Source organism: Solea solea, chromosome 4 (genome assembly GCF_958295425.1).
Source record: "Solea solea chromosome 4, fSolSol10.1, whole genome shotgun sequence".
Taxonomy (NCBI): domain Eukaryota; kingdom Metazoa; phylum Chordata; class Actinopteri; order Pleuronectiformes; family Soleidae; genus Solea; species Solea solea.
In genome coordinates this window covers 12,055,784-12,077,561 of record NC_081137.1, presented here as the reverse complement: position 1 = coordinate 12,077,561, position 21,778 = coordinate 12,055,784, and the positions used below count along the sequence as shown (strand labels likewise).

The 21,778-nt window shown below is 38.6% G+C and overlaps 1 protein-coding gene across 1 annotated transcript in view; it reads left to right on the top strand.

Annotated features, from left to right (window-relative positions):
* pcdh1a (protocadherin 1a) overlaps positions 1–21,778 on the top strand; it is a 114,287-nt gene that overhangs the window by 2,228 nt on the left and 90,281 nt on the right. The window contains exons 2-3 of the mRNA XM_058627718.1: positions 7,545–8,359; positions 9,289–11,475. Of these exons, the coding sequence (XP_058483701.1) occupies positions 7,565–8,359; positions 9,289–11,475 (2,982 nt within the window). The 5' untranslated portion in view covers positions 7,545–7,564. The remainder of the gene's footprint in view (positions 1–7,544; positions 8,360–9,288; positions 11,476–21,778) is intronic.

Below are 21,778 nucleotides of genomic sequence, written 5' to 3'. Positions count from 1 at the left end.
GCATCTCTCGGAGAAATTGCAATTAGATATTCTCCCTTAAATCCCTCAGCTCTTAACATCTTGTTGTAATGGTCTCGTTAAAGAGCAACATCAAATCACAGAACAGCCTCAAACAAGGTTTCTGACGTGGCCGCTCCAAATGAATACCTGACAGATTAAACCCTTAGAGAATCATTTAAAAGCATTCAAATGATCCTGTATGGAAATCTAACAAAAAAACAACAACAAACAAATAAAAATGTATATTTATGACCTGACATTAGTTCATACCTCTTATCTCTCTTTAAACATGTTGGAAATTCAGCCTCTTTGATCTCAATGCATTTAATGCTTCTTTTTTTAAAACCCTCCATCAGTGTTTAGGTATGACATTGCCTAAATTGAAGCTAAATCAAATGTCCATAACCCATAACAAGTGTTTCCAACCAAAGGCCATTACTCACTCATTACCAGTGTTCAGGTTTTACAGTCACTGGAGGTGTGTAAGGCAACATTTTGCAATGAATTCAGTCCGTAGATTAGCTGTATAGGAAGACCCATAGCTGTGATACCAGCCATCATAAATCATGGTGGTGGGAGGGAATGGATTTTACCTATTATACTAGCTAAAGGCGCAGAGTCAGCCAATATATCAAATCACATCAGTTGAGAAAATCATTAAATTATCCGTTATCTTTCCACACTGTAGCAAAGCAGGGGAAGAGCACATCCCTCAGCAGAATTTGTGGAGCTTGATTTGTACCAGGTTCTGGTTCTGCAGAGGAAGGAGGAGGAGGAGCAGGATGATAGCGCCCCTAAATCTCAAGCTCCCCTATCAGCGCTACTAAAAATGTATCGCAAACAAGCTATTTAATTTGATTATGTGATGTGTTTTATTGTTATTAATATTATTGTTGAAATTAGGAAGGAATTTACAGATTAGTGATTTTACAATGTCATTTCCCCTGGACCCACTGAGTGGCCAAGTGAAAGAGCAAATGTCACCATGGCAGTCACTAAGTTGACTCAGTCAGTCGATTGTCTGTCTCCATGGTAACCAGGACAGGGGACACATGCTCAGCAACACAATACTATTCTTCATGACCAACTTTTTCTAATACCTCAAGTTTGCTCTCCCCACAGTAATTGCATTCCTACTGTAATGTGGCTGCTTGTTATACATGTGTTTTTAAAGTCAGCTCCAAATCAATATTAATTCTCCTATAGATGGATGGATCAAAAACACATGGCACAGTCAAAACATCCATACAATGTCAGATTTTCTTAGGACTGTTTGCAAAAAACAATTGTAGGAAGAATAAATCAGCAAGGTCCTGTGTGGTTTGCCCCCCTTTGCCTTTGTTAAAGCAGAGAATGGAATCCTTCTTGGAATGAGGCCAACAGTACACAGTTTGGTACAAGACTGGATGTTAATTGTAGACACATATAAGTAGAAATGTTCTCTTCCACAATGGGGTCAGCTGCGTGGTGCGCTGTGTGATGGCTCCAGGCGAGACTCAATCAGGCCTTGAAGTTTGACTGATGTTTAGCTGCCAGTGAAGTCTTTCACCTCCAGTGCAGACACTGGCTGCATGTGGTGAGATTGAGGGCTAAAGCGTTGCAGGCAGTTGCTGGGAAGAATTTAGGTTTTCAACATCATTCAAAAATGGCAAGGAATGAAAGAGCCAAGGAAGTGATCAGTACCTGTTTTTCTCTGCCATTAGTATCATTGACTTGTTGCAGTTGATGTCACTCTCCCAATATTGTCATTGTGAATGTATTATATAAACAGTGCATATTTTATGCAACCTAGGTATGACCTATTTATTATGGGTGAGCGTGTATTAAACGCTTAAAACTATATGACAATATTCCTGGGGAATATTCAATCACATGCTAAGTATTTTATTGTAAAATGCAGGCTGTGGAATGTATTAGTGATGTAATGTAAAGTGTATTTGCATATCTATGAGCTGACATTAGTTTGGGGGCAGTAGTAGCATTTAGTAGTTTGTGATCAGCCTTTCAACTGGTGGAGTGCATCCATCTCCATGGGTTACAGGGTTCACTGAATGCATCTTGTAGCTGTTCCCTCTGCAACACTGTTCACACAGGTAGTGTGAGATAAGATAAGCCCTTATAAGTCTCACAACAGATAATTTACACTGGTATTATCGAAACAGTTCTGTACAGTTTTTTTGTCAGTCAAATCCCTTTTATTCTTCACAAACAACAGGCTCTGTGGTCACACTGTGGGCAGAAGTGAGACCTTTTTTTTTTCCTCTTAGACACACTGTAATCTGAGGAGGTCATCGTCAGGTGAGAGGGTTTGCTTGGGTGAGCTTCTCCAGCAGCTAGTGAGTCTGTGGACTGATGGTCATGCTGAGAATGAGTCATGAAACACACACACACACACACACACACACACACACACACACACAGACACACTTTAAGCTACAGTCCAGTGTTGTTCTTCAGACTGAGCACCCCTGATAGTCTTAATAGGCCTGGTTTAGCTCAGGCAGTGTTCTTGCAGTGTGACAAGTGGACCTTGTGATGTTCTTTTGCTTTGACTTCATTCTTTTGGTGCAAAGTTAAAACTTCTTCATGTAGCTCACAGTCGACCCATCGAACAGTTTGAGACCATCTTTGAAGGTCCACTGTGGCACAGGCTGCCTTCAGTTTATCTCTGTGTCAGAACCATCTGGACCTTCCCATGATCACCATGCAGTTGGACACTGACTGCTTTGATTCGATTCGAAAACATTTCTTCAGAACGTTAATTTTTTGCCTCAGAGCACCTCTATATGTGTCCGACTGAGTGGGGTTGAGGTTTGTCTATTTGAGCTGAACATGTTTTTTTTTGCAGAATGAGCTCTTGAGGCTGTGTGTGAATCTCTGCATAAACGGGTGTGTGCTCCACTCGTACAATTTGTAGCATCACCAAAGAATTAGCCAGGAGTAAGTTTCCCTCACAGCAGCGCACAGCGTATTCATTTATTTATATATTTGTTCATTTATTGATTGGTTGTGGTGTTCGCTATTTAACCTCCACCAGTGTTCCAACCCAATGTTACAACTTTTCGAAAGCATAAAGATTGTGTTATATATATATATATATATATATATATATATATAATCTTTTTGCCTTATTGCCTTATTGACTCATAGGAAATGAATGGGTAATACTATATTACATTCAACATAGGAAAAATATTCCCACACAATCACCCACACACAGTGATGATGATTTATTATTTTATTGAATTGATGAACCCATGAACTGGTATAATACATTTGACAGCACACAGGGAAATAAGTAGGAATCCAGAATAAAAGTGAATACCACAGTCCCACCTCAGTGTTTGGGTGTTAACAGGGCAACATTTTAAAGGATTTATCTCTGTCAGGTTCGCACATTCTTAAAATGATTTGTGCTTGTTGGTTTCCCTGTGAGAAAGCACTTTTTTTTTAAGATTAGAAAATAGGGACGCCCAACTACTGAAAATAATTTAAATCACAATGCGACAAAGTGCAATATCCAAATCGAAAGATGCTACAGTCATGTGATGAAAAGAAGATGTGTGTCAAACTGCATTATTCTTCAGTGCTGCAGAAATTCACTAGCCCAAGAATCTTCAGCTGTTTGTTGACAGACTCCTACAATTGTAGAGATACAAAAATGATTTCACACCAATCACAGATCATATCACAATATCTGTCAAAAATAATCACTCTGATTTTTTTGACAATATAGCACCGCTCTAGTAGAAAACTAACCTCCTGTTTTCCTCTCTGTGATTTTATGCTGAGTTATGTATCAGAATCTGCCTGAATCAGCGCGTAGTCTTATGGGTCGACCAAACCATCTGCAATGGCAGATGATCGCCAAGTTTTTCACTGAAGAAAATGCTGATATTAGAGGATATTTCACTCCTAGTTGTGTCCAGCAGTTCTGATTTATCCATTCTGCTGCTCAGGTGTAGTGAACTCTGGTCCACAAAGTCTTGTATCCTCCGCTTGTTAGAAATCTCAGCACACTTTCCCTTTCCCAACACCTTAATGTGCTTCGAGATGAGGGAAAAGAAAATGCTGTCACGCTTTTAATGAAACAAATGTGATGACGTGAGAAATTAGAGAATAATGTGCTTTTGATAACAGATTCTCACGGAATTATTGCAAAAACCACATAATTCATAAACAACATGGATTTAAATCTAAATGGAGATGGAACAATGATGGAAGACATTAAGTTGTCAGACATAACAATCATCACAAATGCACTTGCAAAGTAGGATAAAGTACATGCGACTGTACCAGTCTGGTCAAGTGTTTCACGTGTTTCCTCTTTGGATATTATTATCATGTAAAAAAATCATTTTGTTGAAGAAATATGAAGATTTGTCAGATCACAGTGAGACAAACTGCCTTTGTCAATTTGAAATATTTAAATTAAACTGACAGTTTTACATGTACACATTTGATGCACACAGTGTATAGTGAATGAATGCACTTTTACATCTAATTGTAACTTTTCATTTTAAATCTATTTTTATGGTGGTTAGCCACCAGTTTTCTTGTTATTTTTTTGTTATTGCAGTAATTAATGGTCATTTTTATACATAATAAAATTGTATTTTATCATTTATACATTTAATTATTCAGTAAAATCACTCCATATTTCATGACATGAGCTTTATTAGTGTTTTCATATCCGTGGAAAAAAGAATCCCCATTGTTTTGAACCCAGAATAAGGTAAAATATGCAATGAAAATAGTCAATATGGTTATTTTAACAGTGTCTTTTTTATCATAAACATGTTTTGTTTTTTTACAGTACAGCTTTACTGCCATTATCTGGCTGTTCAGCTTCACTTATGTATAAGAAAGGTGTCATTATGTTTACCCTCTGATCTCCATTTTACTCTTGCCCCTTTTTTGTGCTTGTGTACATGTACACACAGACACACTCATGCCACACTGACCACAGGCTCTCCAGCAAATGTAAAGAGGGACACATCAATATTCTAGCAATTAGTACATCAATAACTAGCACTTCCAATTTTAATGTATCCAAAAAGGAATTGACACATTTGCCTCCATCTGGAATATTAATTTTTTCATGTGAGGACATAGAGAATTCTGACGTGAACTCAGCTCATACACATGTATGATTTTCAATCTTTCTCACCATCTGCACAAACTTAAGCACTGGTGATATGGCCCACAATATTATTGCAACAAGAATATTTTAATTACTTCATGTCATTATTTATCGCCAAGAATGTCAGATAATTAAAGATTAATTTTTTTTCACTCGTCGGTGTACAGAAGACAACAACAAGTTTTACAGATCTGAGGGAAAGTTATATTGAGCTCATTATTGTGATTGTTATATCACCGACACCTACACTGACCTCATTTATTTTTCTCTCCTCTAGACTCATGATTTATGCTTTTGTGTTGTGATTTTACTTTACATTATTTCATTATTTCGACATTATGCTGAAAGTTTAGGGTGAAAGTTTATTAGTGATATCTAATGAAACATTGTAAAGCATGAAGGACTCCTCGGCTCACAACACCCATTTAAACGTGTGTGAGGAAACAATGGTGGCCTTTGCATACCAGAGATGATACTGCTATACTAAGCTTTCACTTCACGTTGACGAGCAAAACATATGATCTGGCTGGTTTGTCTATTTTAGGCTGCTGTAGAAACATGTCAGTGCAAGATGGCAGTCTCCACAAAGCAAGGCTGTTGCCTTAAGTACATATAAAATTGTTATTCTAAGACTACAAAAACAAAAGTTTTTAGATTAAACCAATTATAAGTCCACATCTAGTGTGCCAGAGTAAAAAAACAATTTTTTTCCCTTTGTTAGGAGATTGTGTTGTTGGACAAAACGGTGTCTTTGCCTGACGTTCCTGCAGAGTGAACTCAAATTGTAATATGCTTCATTTCTGCCTATAAAACATCCTAAATGTCACACATTGGACCTTTAACAACACCTTTTAAACTAAAAGTGTAGAATCAGTACACTTTCTACGCTTGTGAACATTTTAGTAATAGAATTCACAAAAGTTAATAAAAAAAATGCATTGTTTCAGTTCTCGAGAGCAACTATAAGGCCTGGGTCATACTTGTCATGTTACATGTCTGCAGAGATCTGCTTTGCATTTCCCCATGCATGTACATGTCTGCTGTCCCATTGTTACCAAAATTGTTCTTAAAATGTGTTCTTGATCTCACATTCCAACCCAGTGGCAGTGGCAAAGTGTTTTTGGAGTGGTTACTCATGGTTCTCCTTACACAAGGAGGAAAATTGCTGTGCTACATGTCCACATGGTCACAAACTGAAGGGGTTCTCACCAAAGTCCACATATGGCCTATGGGAACCACCTTAGAAATGGGTAGATGATGAAATCCAGATTTCTGTGGGCAGAGTATGACTTGAGGAATAGTATTTAACACAGACTGGTTTAATCTGGGTAGCAACAGCGGACTTCAGTAAATACATGTAGTGATAGTTAGTGAGTGGCCAATCACACATGCAAAAAAATAAATAAAATGCTGTAACCATGAAGTTTGGTGGACCTTGATACTTAACCTCAAAGACTGTTCCCATTTCAAATATCAAATAGAAAGCACACACAGTATACACTCTGAAAGACAGAGGGGAAATAATTATAGCCTAAGATCACTGCAGCATGAGAATTCTTCAGCTGGAGGGAATACAGATCAAAGAAGACACAAAAATAATGGGTCATAATTACAGGGTTGAAAGGTTCAATATCAAACAATGATTGCAGTGTTTGAGCTAGCCAGTAGCTACGGTGCATGGGTGGAAATATCTGTCATTTGTGCATCGTTCCAAGCTGCATGAGATAAAAATGGCCATGTTGCATAATCTGCCTCAGAAGATCTGCCTTGCTACATCCATGACCCCTTTAGTGTGGAGGTTATTGTTGATGGAAGCCCATCTGGAAATATGAAATAAATCAGGCAGTTTAGTTTAGTCTTATAATAAGTGTAATACTGAAATAATCAGTCTGTTCATCTGTATTGGATTTTTATTGAATAATAAACTCAAATTGTAATATATGAAAATATATATTTAAATCAGAAATTCATGAAGTTGTGACATTATTTTTCTTTAAAAGTGAAAACACTGTTATCACAAAATATCAGCGCAATACGTTCTGATCAGCACTGGAGTCATGGATGACCAGAGAGCATGCTGAGCTCTTTCTTGTCAACTTCATATTTGGCAGCAATGAAAAATCCAGCTCCATTTAAGACATGCATTCAGCTTCTAGCTGTTAGCATAGCCATTAGCTATGAAGGTTTTTGCGCAAAGTCTCCTTTTTTATAACTTGTGCTCAGTATTTTTTATGTTACATAATTTTATCAGTATAAAATCCTTCATTTGACACTGAGTTTGTCAAGTCTCGGGTATAGCTGCTAATAAAATGGGTTCAAAAGACCAATTTTTACCATTTTTTTGTAAATCTAACCCCAAGGTACTCCAGATTTTCACACAGATTCTCTTTGTCATTCACAGGTAAATCATCTGATGACCAAATGGAACTAACTTTACAAGTAGGGATTCTTTGGGTCCTGGTGCTGCACTGTGGCTCTGCTAAAGGCAGCATCCTGTACCGGGTCCAAGAAGAGCAGCCTCCAAACTCTCTTATAGGTAGTTTGGCAGCGGACCAGGGACTACCCGACTCGGGTCATCTCTACAAGCTAGAGGTGGGTGCCCCTTACCTGCGTGTTGATGGGAAGACGGGCGACATTTTCACCACAGAGATTCCCATAGACCGAGAGACTCTGAGGGATTGTCGAACCCTGGCCAAGGGTAAACCCTGCTATCTGGAATTTGAAGTATCAGTAACAGATCTGATCCAAAATCAGAGCCCACGACTCATTGAAGGACGTATTGAGGTACAAGACATCAATGACAATACCCCACAGTTCCCCTCTTCTGTGCTTACCATCTCTGTCCCAGAGAACACCATCATGGGGGCGCTGTTCTCCATACCTTTGGCTACGGACAGGGACTCAGACAGGAACGGGGTAGCTGACTATGCTCTGACTGCAGGGCCTGATGCAGCAACGCTGTTTGGCTTACAAGTAGCAGATGACAGGGGAGGGAAGCTCCCCCAACTGATCGTCCTTGGCAACTTAGATCGCGAGCTAAAGGATTCCTATGATCTCACCATCAAGGCAGTGGATGGAGGAAACCCTCAGCGCTACAGCAGTGCTCTGCTCAGAGTGGTGGTCACTGATGCCAATGACAATGCTCCGAAGTTTGAAAAGTCCACATACGACGCTGAAGTTTCGGAGAACAGCCCAGCGGGTCACTCTGTTTTACAGGTAAGATTGCAATCCTATTGAATTATTTACTCATGCATTTGAGCAGGGACATTGCACATTACTGAAGTAAATAAAGAAGGAAATATGACAAATTATAACTATTGGCTAATATGCATCTGTAGTCATAAAGTGGTAAGGTATTAAATATGTTAAATTAACAAATAAAAAAAATTTACAAAAAAAATGAATCTGGATTAGACATGGTAAAGTGTGGAATTATGACTAGATACAAAATGACAGCAATTTCTGGCCAATTTGTCCACATTTGTAGTATGCTGGCTGTCGATTAATTAAAAATAAAAAATAAAAATAAATAATATGAATAAAAATTTAAAAAATCACTTAATTTGCTGAGTCTAAATGTAAAGTTGCAGAAGGAAGGTAGAATCGACATAAATGGCATTTGTGGTCAAAGGTCAGTCGCCACAGGAAGTAAACACAACTCAGCTGCTTGAAGTGCATTAAATAACTGAAAGTTCATTTTGACAGTTCTGACATCAAATTTGTATACCCTGTTCTTGCTCTGATGTGCATTTATTACTTAAACTCTTACAGCATTAGCACATTGTGCTTATACAGGTTATTAAGCTGCTTATGGTTTTTGTTGTGCTATTATATATATGCACAAAACAGAGAGTTGGAGATGGAGCATCTTACACCTACACTCAGGCATTGTCTCTTTTCTCACTGTGCACTGCTGTGAAATTGTACTGACTCTCATGTCCACTGAATATGTTCCATTGGCTTTAAAGTAAACAGGAAAATATAGAACAGGAAAATATAGAACAGGGCTGACACCGCCACTGAAAGCAGAGAGGAAGTAAAAAAAAAAAGTAAAATGGTTGGCATGCTTACCTGGCTAAATTGACTTACTTTATTTCAAATTGTACACAATTTCTGTGCTTCATAGTTGTCTTTTTTAATTGTAGGTCAAAGCGAATGACTCTGACATGGGCCCTAATGGAGAAATTGAGTACACCCTTCATCAAGCGGTTGATCCAGTGCCGAGGCTCTTACGAATTGATCATTCCTCTGGTATCATCTACGTGAAAGGATCGCTGGACAGGGAGGAAATCAGCAGCCTATCCTTCTATGTGATGGCAAAGGATAAGGGCCCTCAACCAAAAAGCTCCAAGACATTTGTAACCATCGAGGTGACGGACCAAAATGACAACGCTCCAGCTGTGGAGATTCGTGGAATCGGTCTTGTGACCCATAGCGAAGGAGTGGCTAACATTTCCGAGGATATGCCAGTGGGAACAGCTGTAGCTTTGGTGCAAGTGTCTGACAAGGATGAGGGAGAGAATGCCGTGGTCACATGTGTAGTTGCGGGAGATGTGCCCTTCCAGCTCCGCCCTGCCAGTGACTCATCCAGCGACAACAAGAGGAAGTATTTTCTACAGACTACAACTCCTCTTGACTATGAAAGGGTGAGGGATTACCGGGTTGAAATCGTGGCTGTGGATTCTGGAAACCCAGCATTGTCTAGTACCAATTCCTTGAAGGTGCAGGTGACTGATGTGAATGATAACTCTCCAATATTCTCCCCAAACTTGTTTGAGGTTGATTTTGCTGAAGAAAACCAACCAGGGGAGAAGGTTTTGGATGTTACAGCTTCAGATGCAGACAGTGGTACTAATGCTGAACTTCTTTATAATATACTGGCAGACTCATCCATCAAAGGTCTCTTTGAGATTGACCCAAATACAGGGGAAGTGAGAGCCCGGAGCCCACTGGATCGTGAGCATAAAGAACGTTATGAATTCCGTGTCACAGCAGCAGATAAAGGATCACCTGTTCATAAAGGAACTGCAACTGTTGTAATAAAGGTGCTTGACCGCAATGACAATGACCCCAAGTTTATGCTTAGCGGCTACAGCTTTTCTGTTTTGGAAAACATGCCTCCACTCAGTCCAGTCGGTATGGTGACAGTTATGGATGCAGACAAAGGCGAGAACGCTCGTGTTCAGCTCTCTGTTGAGCCGGACGGAGGAAAGTTTGTCGTTCAAAATGGAACAGGCACCATTCTCTCAAGCATCTCATTCGACAGGGAGAAAGACAGCAGCTACACTTTCCGTCTCAAAGCAGTGGATGGAGGAGAACCTCCTAGGTCCTCATACGTGGGTGTCACTATCAACGTATTGGATGAAAATGACAATGACCCTGTGGTTACCAAACCCTCCAATTCCTCTTATAGACACTTGTCGCCGCTAGCTTCTCCAGATAGCCATGTGGAAGTAGTGGAGGCTGAAGATTTGGACAGTGGACCTAACGCAGAGTTGGTCTTCAGTATTGCTGGTGGAAACCCTTACCAGTTATTTCGAATCTCCCCTTCCAGTGGTGAGGTCACTCTCGCAAAGGAGATGACCCGGAAACATGGTGGACTACATCGCCTAGTGGTGCGAGTGAGTGACAGGGGTAAACCTGCACGTCACACCATTGCCCTGGTTCACATTTATGTCAACGAAACCATTTCAAATGTCAGTTTAGTCGAAGCTCTAGTAGGACACAGTCTTTACACTCCACTGGACAGGGACATTGCGGGTGATCCTGACAATGGTTTTGCTGCACAGCGTAGTAACATTCTGTTTGGAAGCCTTGCCGGAGTTGCAGGTGTTGTCATGTTGATCTTGGTTGTGGTATTTATTAGACACCGCATCCAGAGAGAAACTAAAAGTGGTTACCAGGCTGGAAAAAAAGAAACAAAGGACTTGTATGCACCCAAACAAGTACCAAAGAATGCAAAGGGCAAGCGCGGACGCAAAGGAAAACCCCAGAAGTCACCAAAACCACTTGGGGAGGACGAGGAGGTCAGCCTGCAAAAGAGTCTCAAGTTTAACCTCGATGGGGTCAATGACAGCCCCAGGATACATCTGCCCTTAACATACTCACCAGGGAGCCCTGATATAGGCAGGCACTACCGCTCCAACTCCCCACTACCCTCCATCCAGCTGCAGGCCCAGTCACCCTCTGCCTCACAGAAGCATCAGGCTGTTCAGGACCTGCCCGCTGCCAACACCTTTGTGGGAACGGGAGGAGACGACAACTCGACCGGCTCAGACCAATACTCTGACTACAGCTACAAGACCAGCCAGCCCAAGTACAACAACAAACAGGTAAAGTCATATCTGATGTCCTAATCGTACAACAGTTTCATTTGTACACAATAAACAATCCAAAATCTACATACCATACATAAAACATACCATACATATGATACATGATAATATACCAACACTATATTGATTACAAAACTATTATAGTGAGGGGTCACACCCTGGACAGGTCACCAGTCCATCACAGGGCAACATAGAGACAAACTATCATCCACTCCTGTTAATCCTTTAAACTGTTATTGTATATAATACTGTCACTCTCACACAATGTGCAGTGAAATAGATTAAGAAAATGTAATTAAAATTGTACTTCCCAATTAGCCACTAAAAAGTTACCTTGAAGATATGTCAACATTCATTTGCTTTGTGATTAATACAATTAAAGATGACCTACAATGTTAATATAGCAGAAATGATTTATCTCAATATTAGGTGCACTGACATGCTGTCTCACATTTTGCTGCCATAAGAATTAACTTTTTTTTTTTTGGGCGGGTGAACCCACAAAAAAAAGTTATGCACTACTAGAAAACTCAGAATGACCTCCATAGTTATTTATTTATCTAATTTTGATCCGGCTGGACGTGTAGTTAAGCAGTAAAGGTCTATTTCTCATTCCTGCTCCTCTGTCCGACCTCTCGTGCAGGGTCACTTGCTCTTATCTCTCTGCTCCTTATGCTCTTATCTCCTGTCATCGGTGCAACATTGATGGTGGTTGGAAGCGCCATGGACACAAAAATATTAATAGACTCAGAGGGGATTATATGGACAAAAAGATTCTTACGTCTAGATACAAGGGAGGAAGTGGGTCTCTAGGTTTCTGTGTCATATATTGGTGAGTGAATGTGCATCTTCAACCAAACAAGTATTTCTGTATGTGTGTGCAGATGGATGGAAAGTGCACTAACATTGTAAAACTATTGTTTTGTAACATAGTTAACTTCACACTTATTTACATTTTTTTTTCTTTTTTCATAAGCACATATGTGGTGTGCTGTAACATTACTCTTACAAAAAAGTGGTAATAATAAAAGAAGATAAAAAATAAATATGTAAAAAAAATAAATGCGTAAAATATAAAATAGACAGCCAGAACAACTATTGCCGTTTACATACATATTCATCAAATGCTGAAAAATTGACAAATCACACCCCGTCTCATACATATTTCTTAATTGCCCTTCTTGTGGCATATTATATTTTTAATAATTTCTGATATGCCTTAACACTTTCTACCCCTGTGGAATTTGCTGAAGGTTTATTAAACTGTAACAGATTTCATGGTGGTTGAACTTAGAAACAAAAGTTCACCTGCTGCCTCGAAAATGTGAGTTTATTTAACTTGACAACACAATTAATTTCAATATGGAAGGTTAGCTCGCTGTTTTCATCTTGCTTTATTTTGACAAGTTGGCATATACTTACACATGTACTGGTATTTTTAAGTTCAGTGATTATACATCATGTCTTCTTACAGAATCTTCCCTATCTGTAATAATTGCAAGTGTGTGCACTTGTTCACAGTCCTCTGTGTAAACTTCTTAGGTAATACTACTTTTTTTTTTTTGAAGAGCTGGGAATGTCCACTTTAGAAAATATTTTAAATGATTAACGACAATGTCTTACTGTGAGCCTCACTTTTGGAAACTTAATTACTTGTGTTTAATGTCCAAATATGTTTATGATAAGAAATGATCATTACATTATCAAATAGACATTCACAGCAACAATGTTAGCCTCTGTGCTAATAATGACGATAAGGCGATACCATTTGACTGTTCATAGGTTCCCCCAGTGCTACATCGAATATTGTGAAAGCTACTTTTCCGGGCTTGGGATCAGCACCGCAGTGGCTGGGGTCAATTTAGAGTGTCCAATTAAAAATGAGCAATGGGGATTGGGTACATGGCTCAGGGACTTGAACCTGCATCTATTCAGCCATAAGCCAAGTTCTCTTTACGCATGGCTATGGGCTGATGATATCAAATAAAACACAGCATTAATTAGCTATATGAATCAGCCTTTCCAGTGATATTCAAAAGACCGTTATAAACTGAAAATATTTGACATTGACATATGGAATGTGTTTTCATTTAAGACGGGTTGACTTTGGCCTTCATGACGCTCGTATCAGCGACACTGCCGTGCCATCCATACAAAAGATTGGTGACGTTCTAAGTGCAGATATATTTCACCGCATAGAAATTAGCAGCAAAGTGAAAAATATGCGCCTGAGTGAGGAAATGACACATTTCTCTCTGTCTGTATCTTCAGAGCCAGTCTCACAGTCGGCTAGTCGTTTCAGCAGATGCCAGCTGACAGTTTAGGTGATCACCAGCCTTTGTGGGTGGAGTCGGTATAGAGAAACCATCACCGTTGTCTCCATGATGGACAACATAAGGGACCAAAATGACTACAAGCCACAGAGTGTGTCTGGATACGCGTCTGTCGTGCCAATCTCCATTTCTGAGTGCACATTCGCCGCTCACTGTAACGGGTGTTAATTGCAACTGCGAGACAGATGTAGGCCATGACAGTGTTTGTGGTTTCTTGATATGGTAGCATAAATGCGCGTATGAGACGTGACTCTAATGATTGACAGGCCTGGTGAAAACGCGGACAGATGTTGAAGCTCATGTGACATAGCTCGTAGACAGCTGCTGTCTCATGTATGGCATCCCCTCTCACATCAGGAAGAACAGATTGACCGAAATATATAATTAAATAAATGCCAAGTGACAGATGTAGAGTGGTGCCCTTGTTTTCATTAACTACTGTGCTGCTCTCGACAATGGTTTTTTAAACAGGGATGAAGTCATGTGTGGGGTTTACACTTGATATTATATCTGAAATTTAAACTTTGCTTGTAAACTGATTCTGTGTGTATGCAATATGGTGAACATGTTTAGTTTAAAGGAACTATAATGTAAGGACTTTATTGTATTAGCACATACAATGACTGCGATTCAACATCAGATATTAAGGAAACATGTTCAATTGAAATGTTTTCTTTAAAAACCATGGTGCAACCAATATATTTCACATTTCACAATTGGTCTGTTGCACCACCCACTGCTACCCACCCAACGAGGCAACGCATAACTCGGGCACATGGGGTGTCAGCAGAGTGAGCAGAGAAATACTGAATGATGCAAAAACCTCAACCTGTGGCCTTTGATCATATGATAATTCTCAATCAGACACACTTTCACTTACAATATCCACTAAAATGAACAAAAGAGATTCAACATTTCAAAGAAAAAATTACAGTTACGTATGTGTACAAAACACTTGCACATATATCACCTTTAAATGATATTACAACTCTGAGTTTTTAAGAATCACCACAAACAAAAGTGTGCTCCAGCTAACTTTTTGTCAAATCATTGATTTTCTCCATTTCCTTTGAATTTAACTGTCAAGACAGACAGCTAAGTTCAGCCGGGGGGGGTTTTCTCCCACAGAGGATATGTTAGCTGTAAAAACAAAACAACATTTCAATTAAAAAAAAGAAAACATTTGACACACTTACAATAAATGAAAACCTAAATGAACCAAGCAGAAATCAAGCAATGTTATGGGAGCAACCTCATTCATTTACATGTTACCAATTGAAGTAAACAAATTGAAAGTTTTAGTTTTTCAATTCAGTTTTCACATTCAAATATTGATTGTGAAAACATTCTATTTTTTGGACACATTACCTTAAAATGACTTATTTCTTAATGCAAATAAAAGGCACACAATTAAGAAAAAAAGTCAGCGGTGAATTTTGATGCACGTTAAACATGATGCAATTAAGCAAATAAAAGGACCACAAATTAAAAAAAGATAAATAAATAAAAACACGCCACAAAACTGAAAACTATTTTTTTTTTTTTACTTTTTAAAAACTCCAAAAACTGGAGTTTTGTTTTGTCCCACATTTTGTTTTATAGGGACGATTGAATTGTGATTGAGCGTCCACCCTGACAAATGTCTGCAAACGTATGCATGTGAAAAAGCTGTATATTAGATTGATAAATGATTTATGTACAGCATATGCAATGTTGTCTTTCCACACCAACAGTAGCGATAAATATTAGACATAATCTATTGTGTGTACGCAGATGTATCATTACCTTCAGCCATGTTTGTCCAATAGAAATGTTTGCTTTCATTGGCTCATAATTTCATTTCACAGAGATGTCTCATCCAATTTTGCTCACCTTAAGAAAAGCCTGTGGCTGGAAAGAAGCACATGTAAATCCTGTATAGTAAAGAATGGCTTGTTGAGGTTGCCAAAACCCAAACAGATGTTGCAGATGTCCTAATTAGATCACAGTGTTATCTAAGCATGTGCCAGCCATTATTGTATAGGCAATGCCACATTTGGTTTGTTTTCCACACTAGGCAAAAGCGCTTATATCAATTCCGAAATCATTTCATCTTCTCCCAAGACTCGGCTGAAAATTTTGCAGCCCTTTGATTGCTTTAGATTAACCCACTTTGGTGCAGAATTCCTGAAATGCAGTTTCTGGGATATTGTATAGCTTCTGAACACATCTGGGGGGGTAACACAGCGAGTAAAAAAGAAATACTGTGATATATATATATATATTATATATTTTTACCATCCCAGTTGTTCTGAAAGCAGAGATAAACCAGTAAACGCCAGAAATAGACTTTGACATCCAAAATCTTTAACCCCAGCCCAGCAGCTGTCATATGGAATTAAGGACCATGGACAGTGTCTTTGTTCCCGTTACACACTCCTCACATTTTATATAAAAAAAAAATGCAGCGGGAAGAAACGTGAAGCACATATGAAAAGTGTTTAACACATAATGATTGCTTGGTAGAGTTTGTACATCAATGGAATGAAATGATACACTCATTTGAATGTATGAAATCCAAGAAAAAGAATAAAGTGCTCCATTTTACTGGAAGGTTATGAAAGATCACAGCGACAAAATCAAACAAAAGTGAGCCCTTTAGTTATTTATTTCAGATAATACAACAGCTTTTGGCAAGGAAAATAAATAATATTGTAGACTCAAACAAACGACGATACGATGCTGTAGCTTCCGTGTGCTGAATTGAGGTCCCTACAATTGCCTTCATGCAGCTCGCACCTGTTTGGGTTGTATTGTAATTAAAGTGGGGACATTGGGAATTCCCCTCAGGGTCTTGGCAAGTTTGTACTATTCTCAGGTGTGTGTTACAAGTTTGTTATTGAGTCTGCTAAGGCAATTACATGCAGTAAAATGTGCAAATTCCAAAGGAATTGTCATCAATGTGGCAATATCCCACTGTTAAAATGCCAGAATTACAGAGAGGACATTGTCTATATATATATTTTATTTTATTTTATTATATTATACATCAATATTAATTAAAAATGCAAACACACACATTAGTGTGACATGATTTTTCTAGAGGTGTTCTCTGTGTTGAGAGACTTGTTCATTTAAATTCACTCACATTTTCAGTCCTAATCCTCATTGAAGGTAAAATGTCTTGCCTGGCTGTAATGCCTTTAATTAGTTATTCAGAAGCGTTACATTTCACGGATAAGGAGCAAAGGTAGAAGTCTGTGCACCCTGTAGGCGACTGCATGTCGTCACCAGTGGAGGTGTGATAGATTCACGGCGGTTGCTGCAGAAACCGGCGACTCACATGAGTCATTAAAGCTGTTAATTAGCCCTGATGGGTCTAAGAACTTGCACCTTTCTTTCACACTTCACTCCATGCAGATCCTACATTTGACAAAAACACATCATGGGTGGTATGGAACATGCAAACAAGAAAGAAAGAACAAATCATGTTCCACACAGCAACCACACATTCATTTATGGACATTCAAAACAAAATATTTACTCAGATACTTGTATTACCGATGCTTGTATTGTTCTAATTTTATTTTATTTTATCTTATTTATTTATTTTTAACCGAAGTGAAGTACCAAATCAGCTGCAAATTGGGTGAAAGCTATTTTCTGGACTTCAACAAGCTTTTTTTTTTTTTTTTAATCTGATGCTAATGTGCACTAAAACACCTTTTTAGCAAAAACTGTTTCATTGTCTGAAATAGAGAACATAGCTATCTTGTCTGGTCAAAGATGTGTGTGTCTCTCAAAATGACAAAATTAGCCAATCCAATCCAATTTTATTTATAAAGCACATAAAAAAAGAAAAAAAAGCAAACAGTACAGTAAAATAATAAATAAAATAAATAACAGCTGTAAATAAAATAAAATAAATAAAAAACATAAAAGACACAAAAAACACAACACATTAGTAGACATTGGCTGAATGTTGCAACCTCCAATTGAACCGAGTCCCCAATCGTACCGAGATTAGCGGACTATTAGGTGTGAATATGACTCCATATTAACTCCATGTCCATTCCCCCCCCCCCCCCCCCCAAAAAAAAAAAACAAGCAGAAACTTTACCTCTCCACCGTCTTTCACTTTAGATAAGATTGAGTCCAGAGAACTAAGCATAATTTCCTCACAAATTTAGATATTGATTCCTCTGAATCAATACTTTGACTATGTCTTTCAGAGTAGCCTGACTGTTTCTTTGCAATCTTGCTCTGAGAAATATTTCCTTTGAACTTGAACTGACAATTATTTCACAAAGTTTGGCTTGAAGTGGTGAGCCACGATCAAAATAAAGCCTTTGATGTGTGGTTTCAAACTAATGACTATATAACCAATTAATCTGTTGATCGTTTCTTCAATTCATTGACCACTCTTTGAAGAAAACTGTTGATTGGTGTTTTCCAAAACAAATGGATGATGCTGTTCTTGTCTCTTGTTTTATCCGCAAACCAAATGTATTTAGCTTTAATGATTTCTTTATTATATGGAGCAATACACCAGACAATGCTCACGTTGAAGAAGCAGACACTCAAAACACTCAAAGAACAACTGATTAATGGATTATCGAAATAGTTCCATCACAATCCATTTGCTCCTTTTATACCCTCAACGGTAAACCTTCTATAACAGTATAACATTTTAACGTTTTAAGTGCACTAACTTCTTTGCATAGCTTTATATAAAAACACAATAAGGTTTGCCAGTGAAAATTCATGAAAAGTGTTTCTTTAATGCATTTTATGGGAGTCCCCTAATCCTTTCCTAGAAAAGGGCTTTGTAGGTTTCTTTTTTGTCTCCTTTCTTGTCTGCAGTTACCGGAAACCAGTCTCGTGAATTCTCAAAGAGGTAAAGTGTGTATCGTGAGTCAGTGAGACTTCATTAACCTGCTTCTTTGTTAAGCAAAGTCCACACTTGGTGAACTTTAGGCATCCCTTTGAGCTGGGATTAACCCAGTTTTAGCAGAGGTGTGTTACAAACGAGCCTGGAGGCAAAATTTGTCACTTGTTCTACGAGACTGTGACACATTATTCTGCCTCACTTGTACTGACGACCAGCAAGAGCCAAGAAAATCATTGGAAAAACTGTCATCTAGGTTTCAGTGAAAAGTTGAGAAAGCAAAGGAACACGGCAGACTTGTAGTGTTCTCCATATCTTTTCCAATCTTGGTTTCCAATCTGCCTTCCAGTACAGGCAAGCACGCACACGCACGCACACGCACGCACACGCTCAGTTTTTTGTGCAGCACATATTTGTCCTGGCTGATTACCCAGAAAGAAGGCGACTAGAAGGAAAAGGGAGGTGAGAGAATAATATGCTTTGGCCGGACTTCATGCTCATACTTTTTAATGGCATAAAACCATGATTGAACATTGTACTGAAAATACCATGTACCTCACAAATATGTCCACCATTTCACATCTCAACAACATGATGAACTTCTAAATCCAATCTCAAACAATGGTGGGTTTTTTTTCCTCAGGATACAATACATTTAGAACTCAATGCATTTCTTTTGCACTATGACGCTATACTTGTTAGTAATGCTGCCAGAATAAGTAACTGAACATACAGTTGTTAAGTAGTATTTTTTTTATAATTATTATTTTATACAGTGTTTGCAAACATTGTAAAGCTTTTTTTGTTAATGTTGTAACATTATTCGTATGCTGCAAATGAGCTCTATCAAGAAATCTATCAGAAGTGACTTTTGTCACTTTTTGTTATACAACCGCAGCGTCAACAAGCATTTATCGCCTTAAAACCTATAAAAAAACATTATTTTTTTGTGTTTTCTCAATGTGAACGTGATTCACTCAATTTGAACCTGAATTGAAGAAGTAAAATAAAAAGTAAAAGTCGATTGAAACTGAACGTATTGGTTTGGAAGTGTATTGCAATACATTTGAAACTGTCTTTCGTGTATTTGAAAAAATCAGCTACCTAATTCATTCTCAAAGTTTCATTTCTCTCAGTTCAAATTCAGTTTTTTCAAATTCAATTCTTCTTCCACAAATGGCAAAATTTGCCACAAATTGTTTTGGGCACAAATGTGTGTGTGGTGAGCAATATTTTCAGAGAGCAGCACAGTTTATAATAACAGAATTTTCTTACTGCAACTATAACATCATGTCATGTTAGGGGTTACCATTAGTCTAAAAAAATCTACTTAAAAATATTCCAACATGCTCATAGATATAAACAAATACATGACTGCTTATGGCTTATCGCTCCACTCTCACAGCACATCTGTAGGCTTTAAGCCAGCGTTATCTGCTGGAAACCATCACTATGAGGCTGATCGTGCGTGGTGTTAACATCTGTCCTGAGTGATCGCATCAGGAGTGAACGGTGTTAAGTGCACGATCAAATCAAATGTGCTTATGACACGTTGAGGAAGCATTTGAGATTCAATCAATCCAGACTGCGCTTCGTCGAGGACACGTGTGACCACATGTTTCTATCGGCTAATGTCTACTCCCTGAATGCTGAGGTGTATTGTCAGTTTACTTAAACAAAACATACAAAAATGTTCAAGCATTTGTTTATTTGTGGCTACAATATCCTCACTAACGGCCAGTTTTTTTTTCAAATCAGTAAAATTTAATTTCATCAAGTTATGCACAGTTTTCACTCTTTCACTCATCAATACTTGGACACACAAATGCATTAACAAACAAATCCATCTGTGCAGTCAGACTCACTGACATCATTTGGTCCGTGTTACCAGAATGGTAAATGTTCTGTATTTAAGTAGCACTTTTCTAGTGTTGATGACCACTCAAAGCTGCTTTACACTACAGTTTTGCCATTCACTCATTCACATCCACTTTCAGGCAGCGCATCTCCTTTCACCCCATTCCATACCCATTCAGATGCTGCTGGCACAGCCATCAGGGGCAACATGTGGGCAAGTGTCCTGCCCAGGGACACATCGGCATGTAGACAAGCGGAGCGGGGAATTGACCCCCCCGACCTCCGCTCTACCACTGAGCTACCGTCACCAGAATTGACCCACACACAAAAAAATCTCAACCTCACCTGGAAAATGGTGCATAACTCCCATTTTGGATTAAAACTGTATACTACTGTTCACAAAGAACTCAAATGTATGATGTCATTTCTGCAGGAGACCATGTGTATAGACACATGGTCTCAGGAGACACCTTTAGGATGCATCCTAGGTGTGAACTGATACACAACTGAGCTTTCTACTTGTGGTAGGAGGGGCTTATTTTTGACTTAATGAATTCTCCTACTCCTCACATTAGATTAGACAGTGAACACCACAAAGATGGAGCAAAAGTATGGAGGTGATTTTCCTTGAATTTCTGACCTTGCCCTTCGGCTTGTTGATTTAATATGCAGCAGAGATAAAAGTCATTAACTGGTTCGATGAATGAGTACCTAACTGTTTGAACCCCCCAAGTATAAGCAGACATGTCATAGAGCTCTAGGTGACCACAACATTTTTTTTTTTTGGGGGGGGACATCAATGACTTTGGTTAAATCTTGATAATGATTGTAAGGCAATTTTGACACCCGACTTGAACATTTTAACAAGCACTGAAATGAGGATTTTTTTTTTTAGAAAATAGAAAGTTTTATGCAAAATAAATTGGGGAAAAAAAGTCTGAAAAGTTGAAAACAGTCATGAATCATAAAAGCAACTGCTTTTCTCTGAAGCGCTGCTCTCTTGCTGTTGATGATGACAAGTAACTGATACTAAATTTGGCCATCATCAACAGACTACAATCCCTTTACAATCAGTCGGAATCAAAGACAGACTGAATATTCACGAAATGAAATGGCCACATGCAGACAGTTGACGGCACCTGTGCGATTCGCAGGGCTTTTTAGAACGGTGAACCTGTCATTTATTCACATATCACGAGTCTCACTGATATTGAGAGGAAAGGGAAGAGAATCTGTTGACATG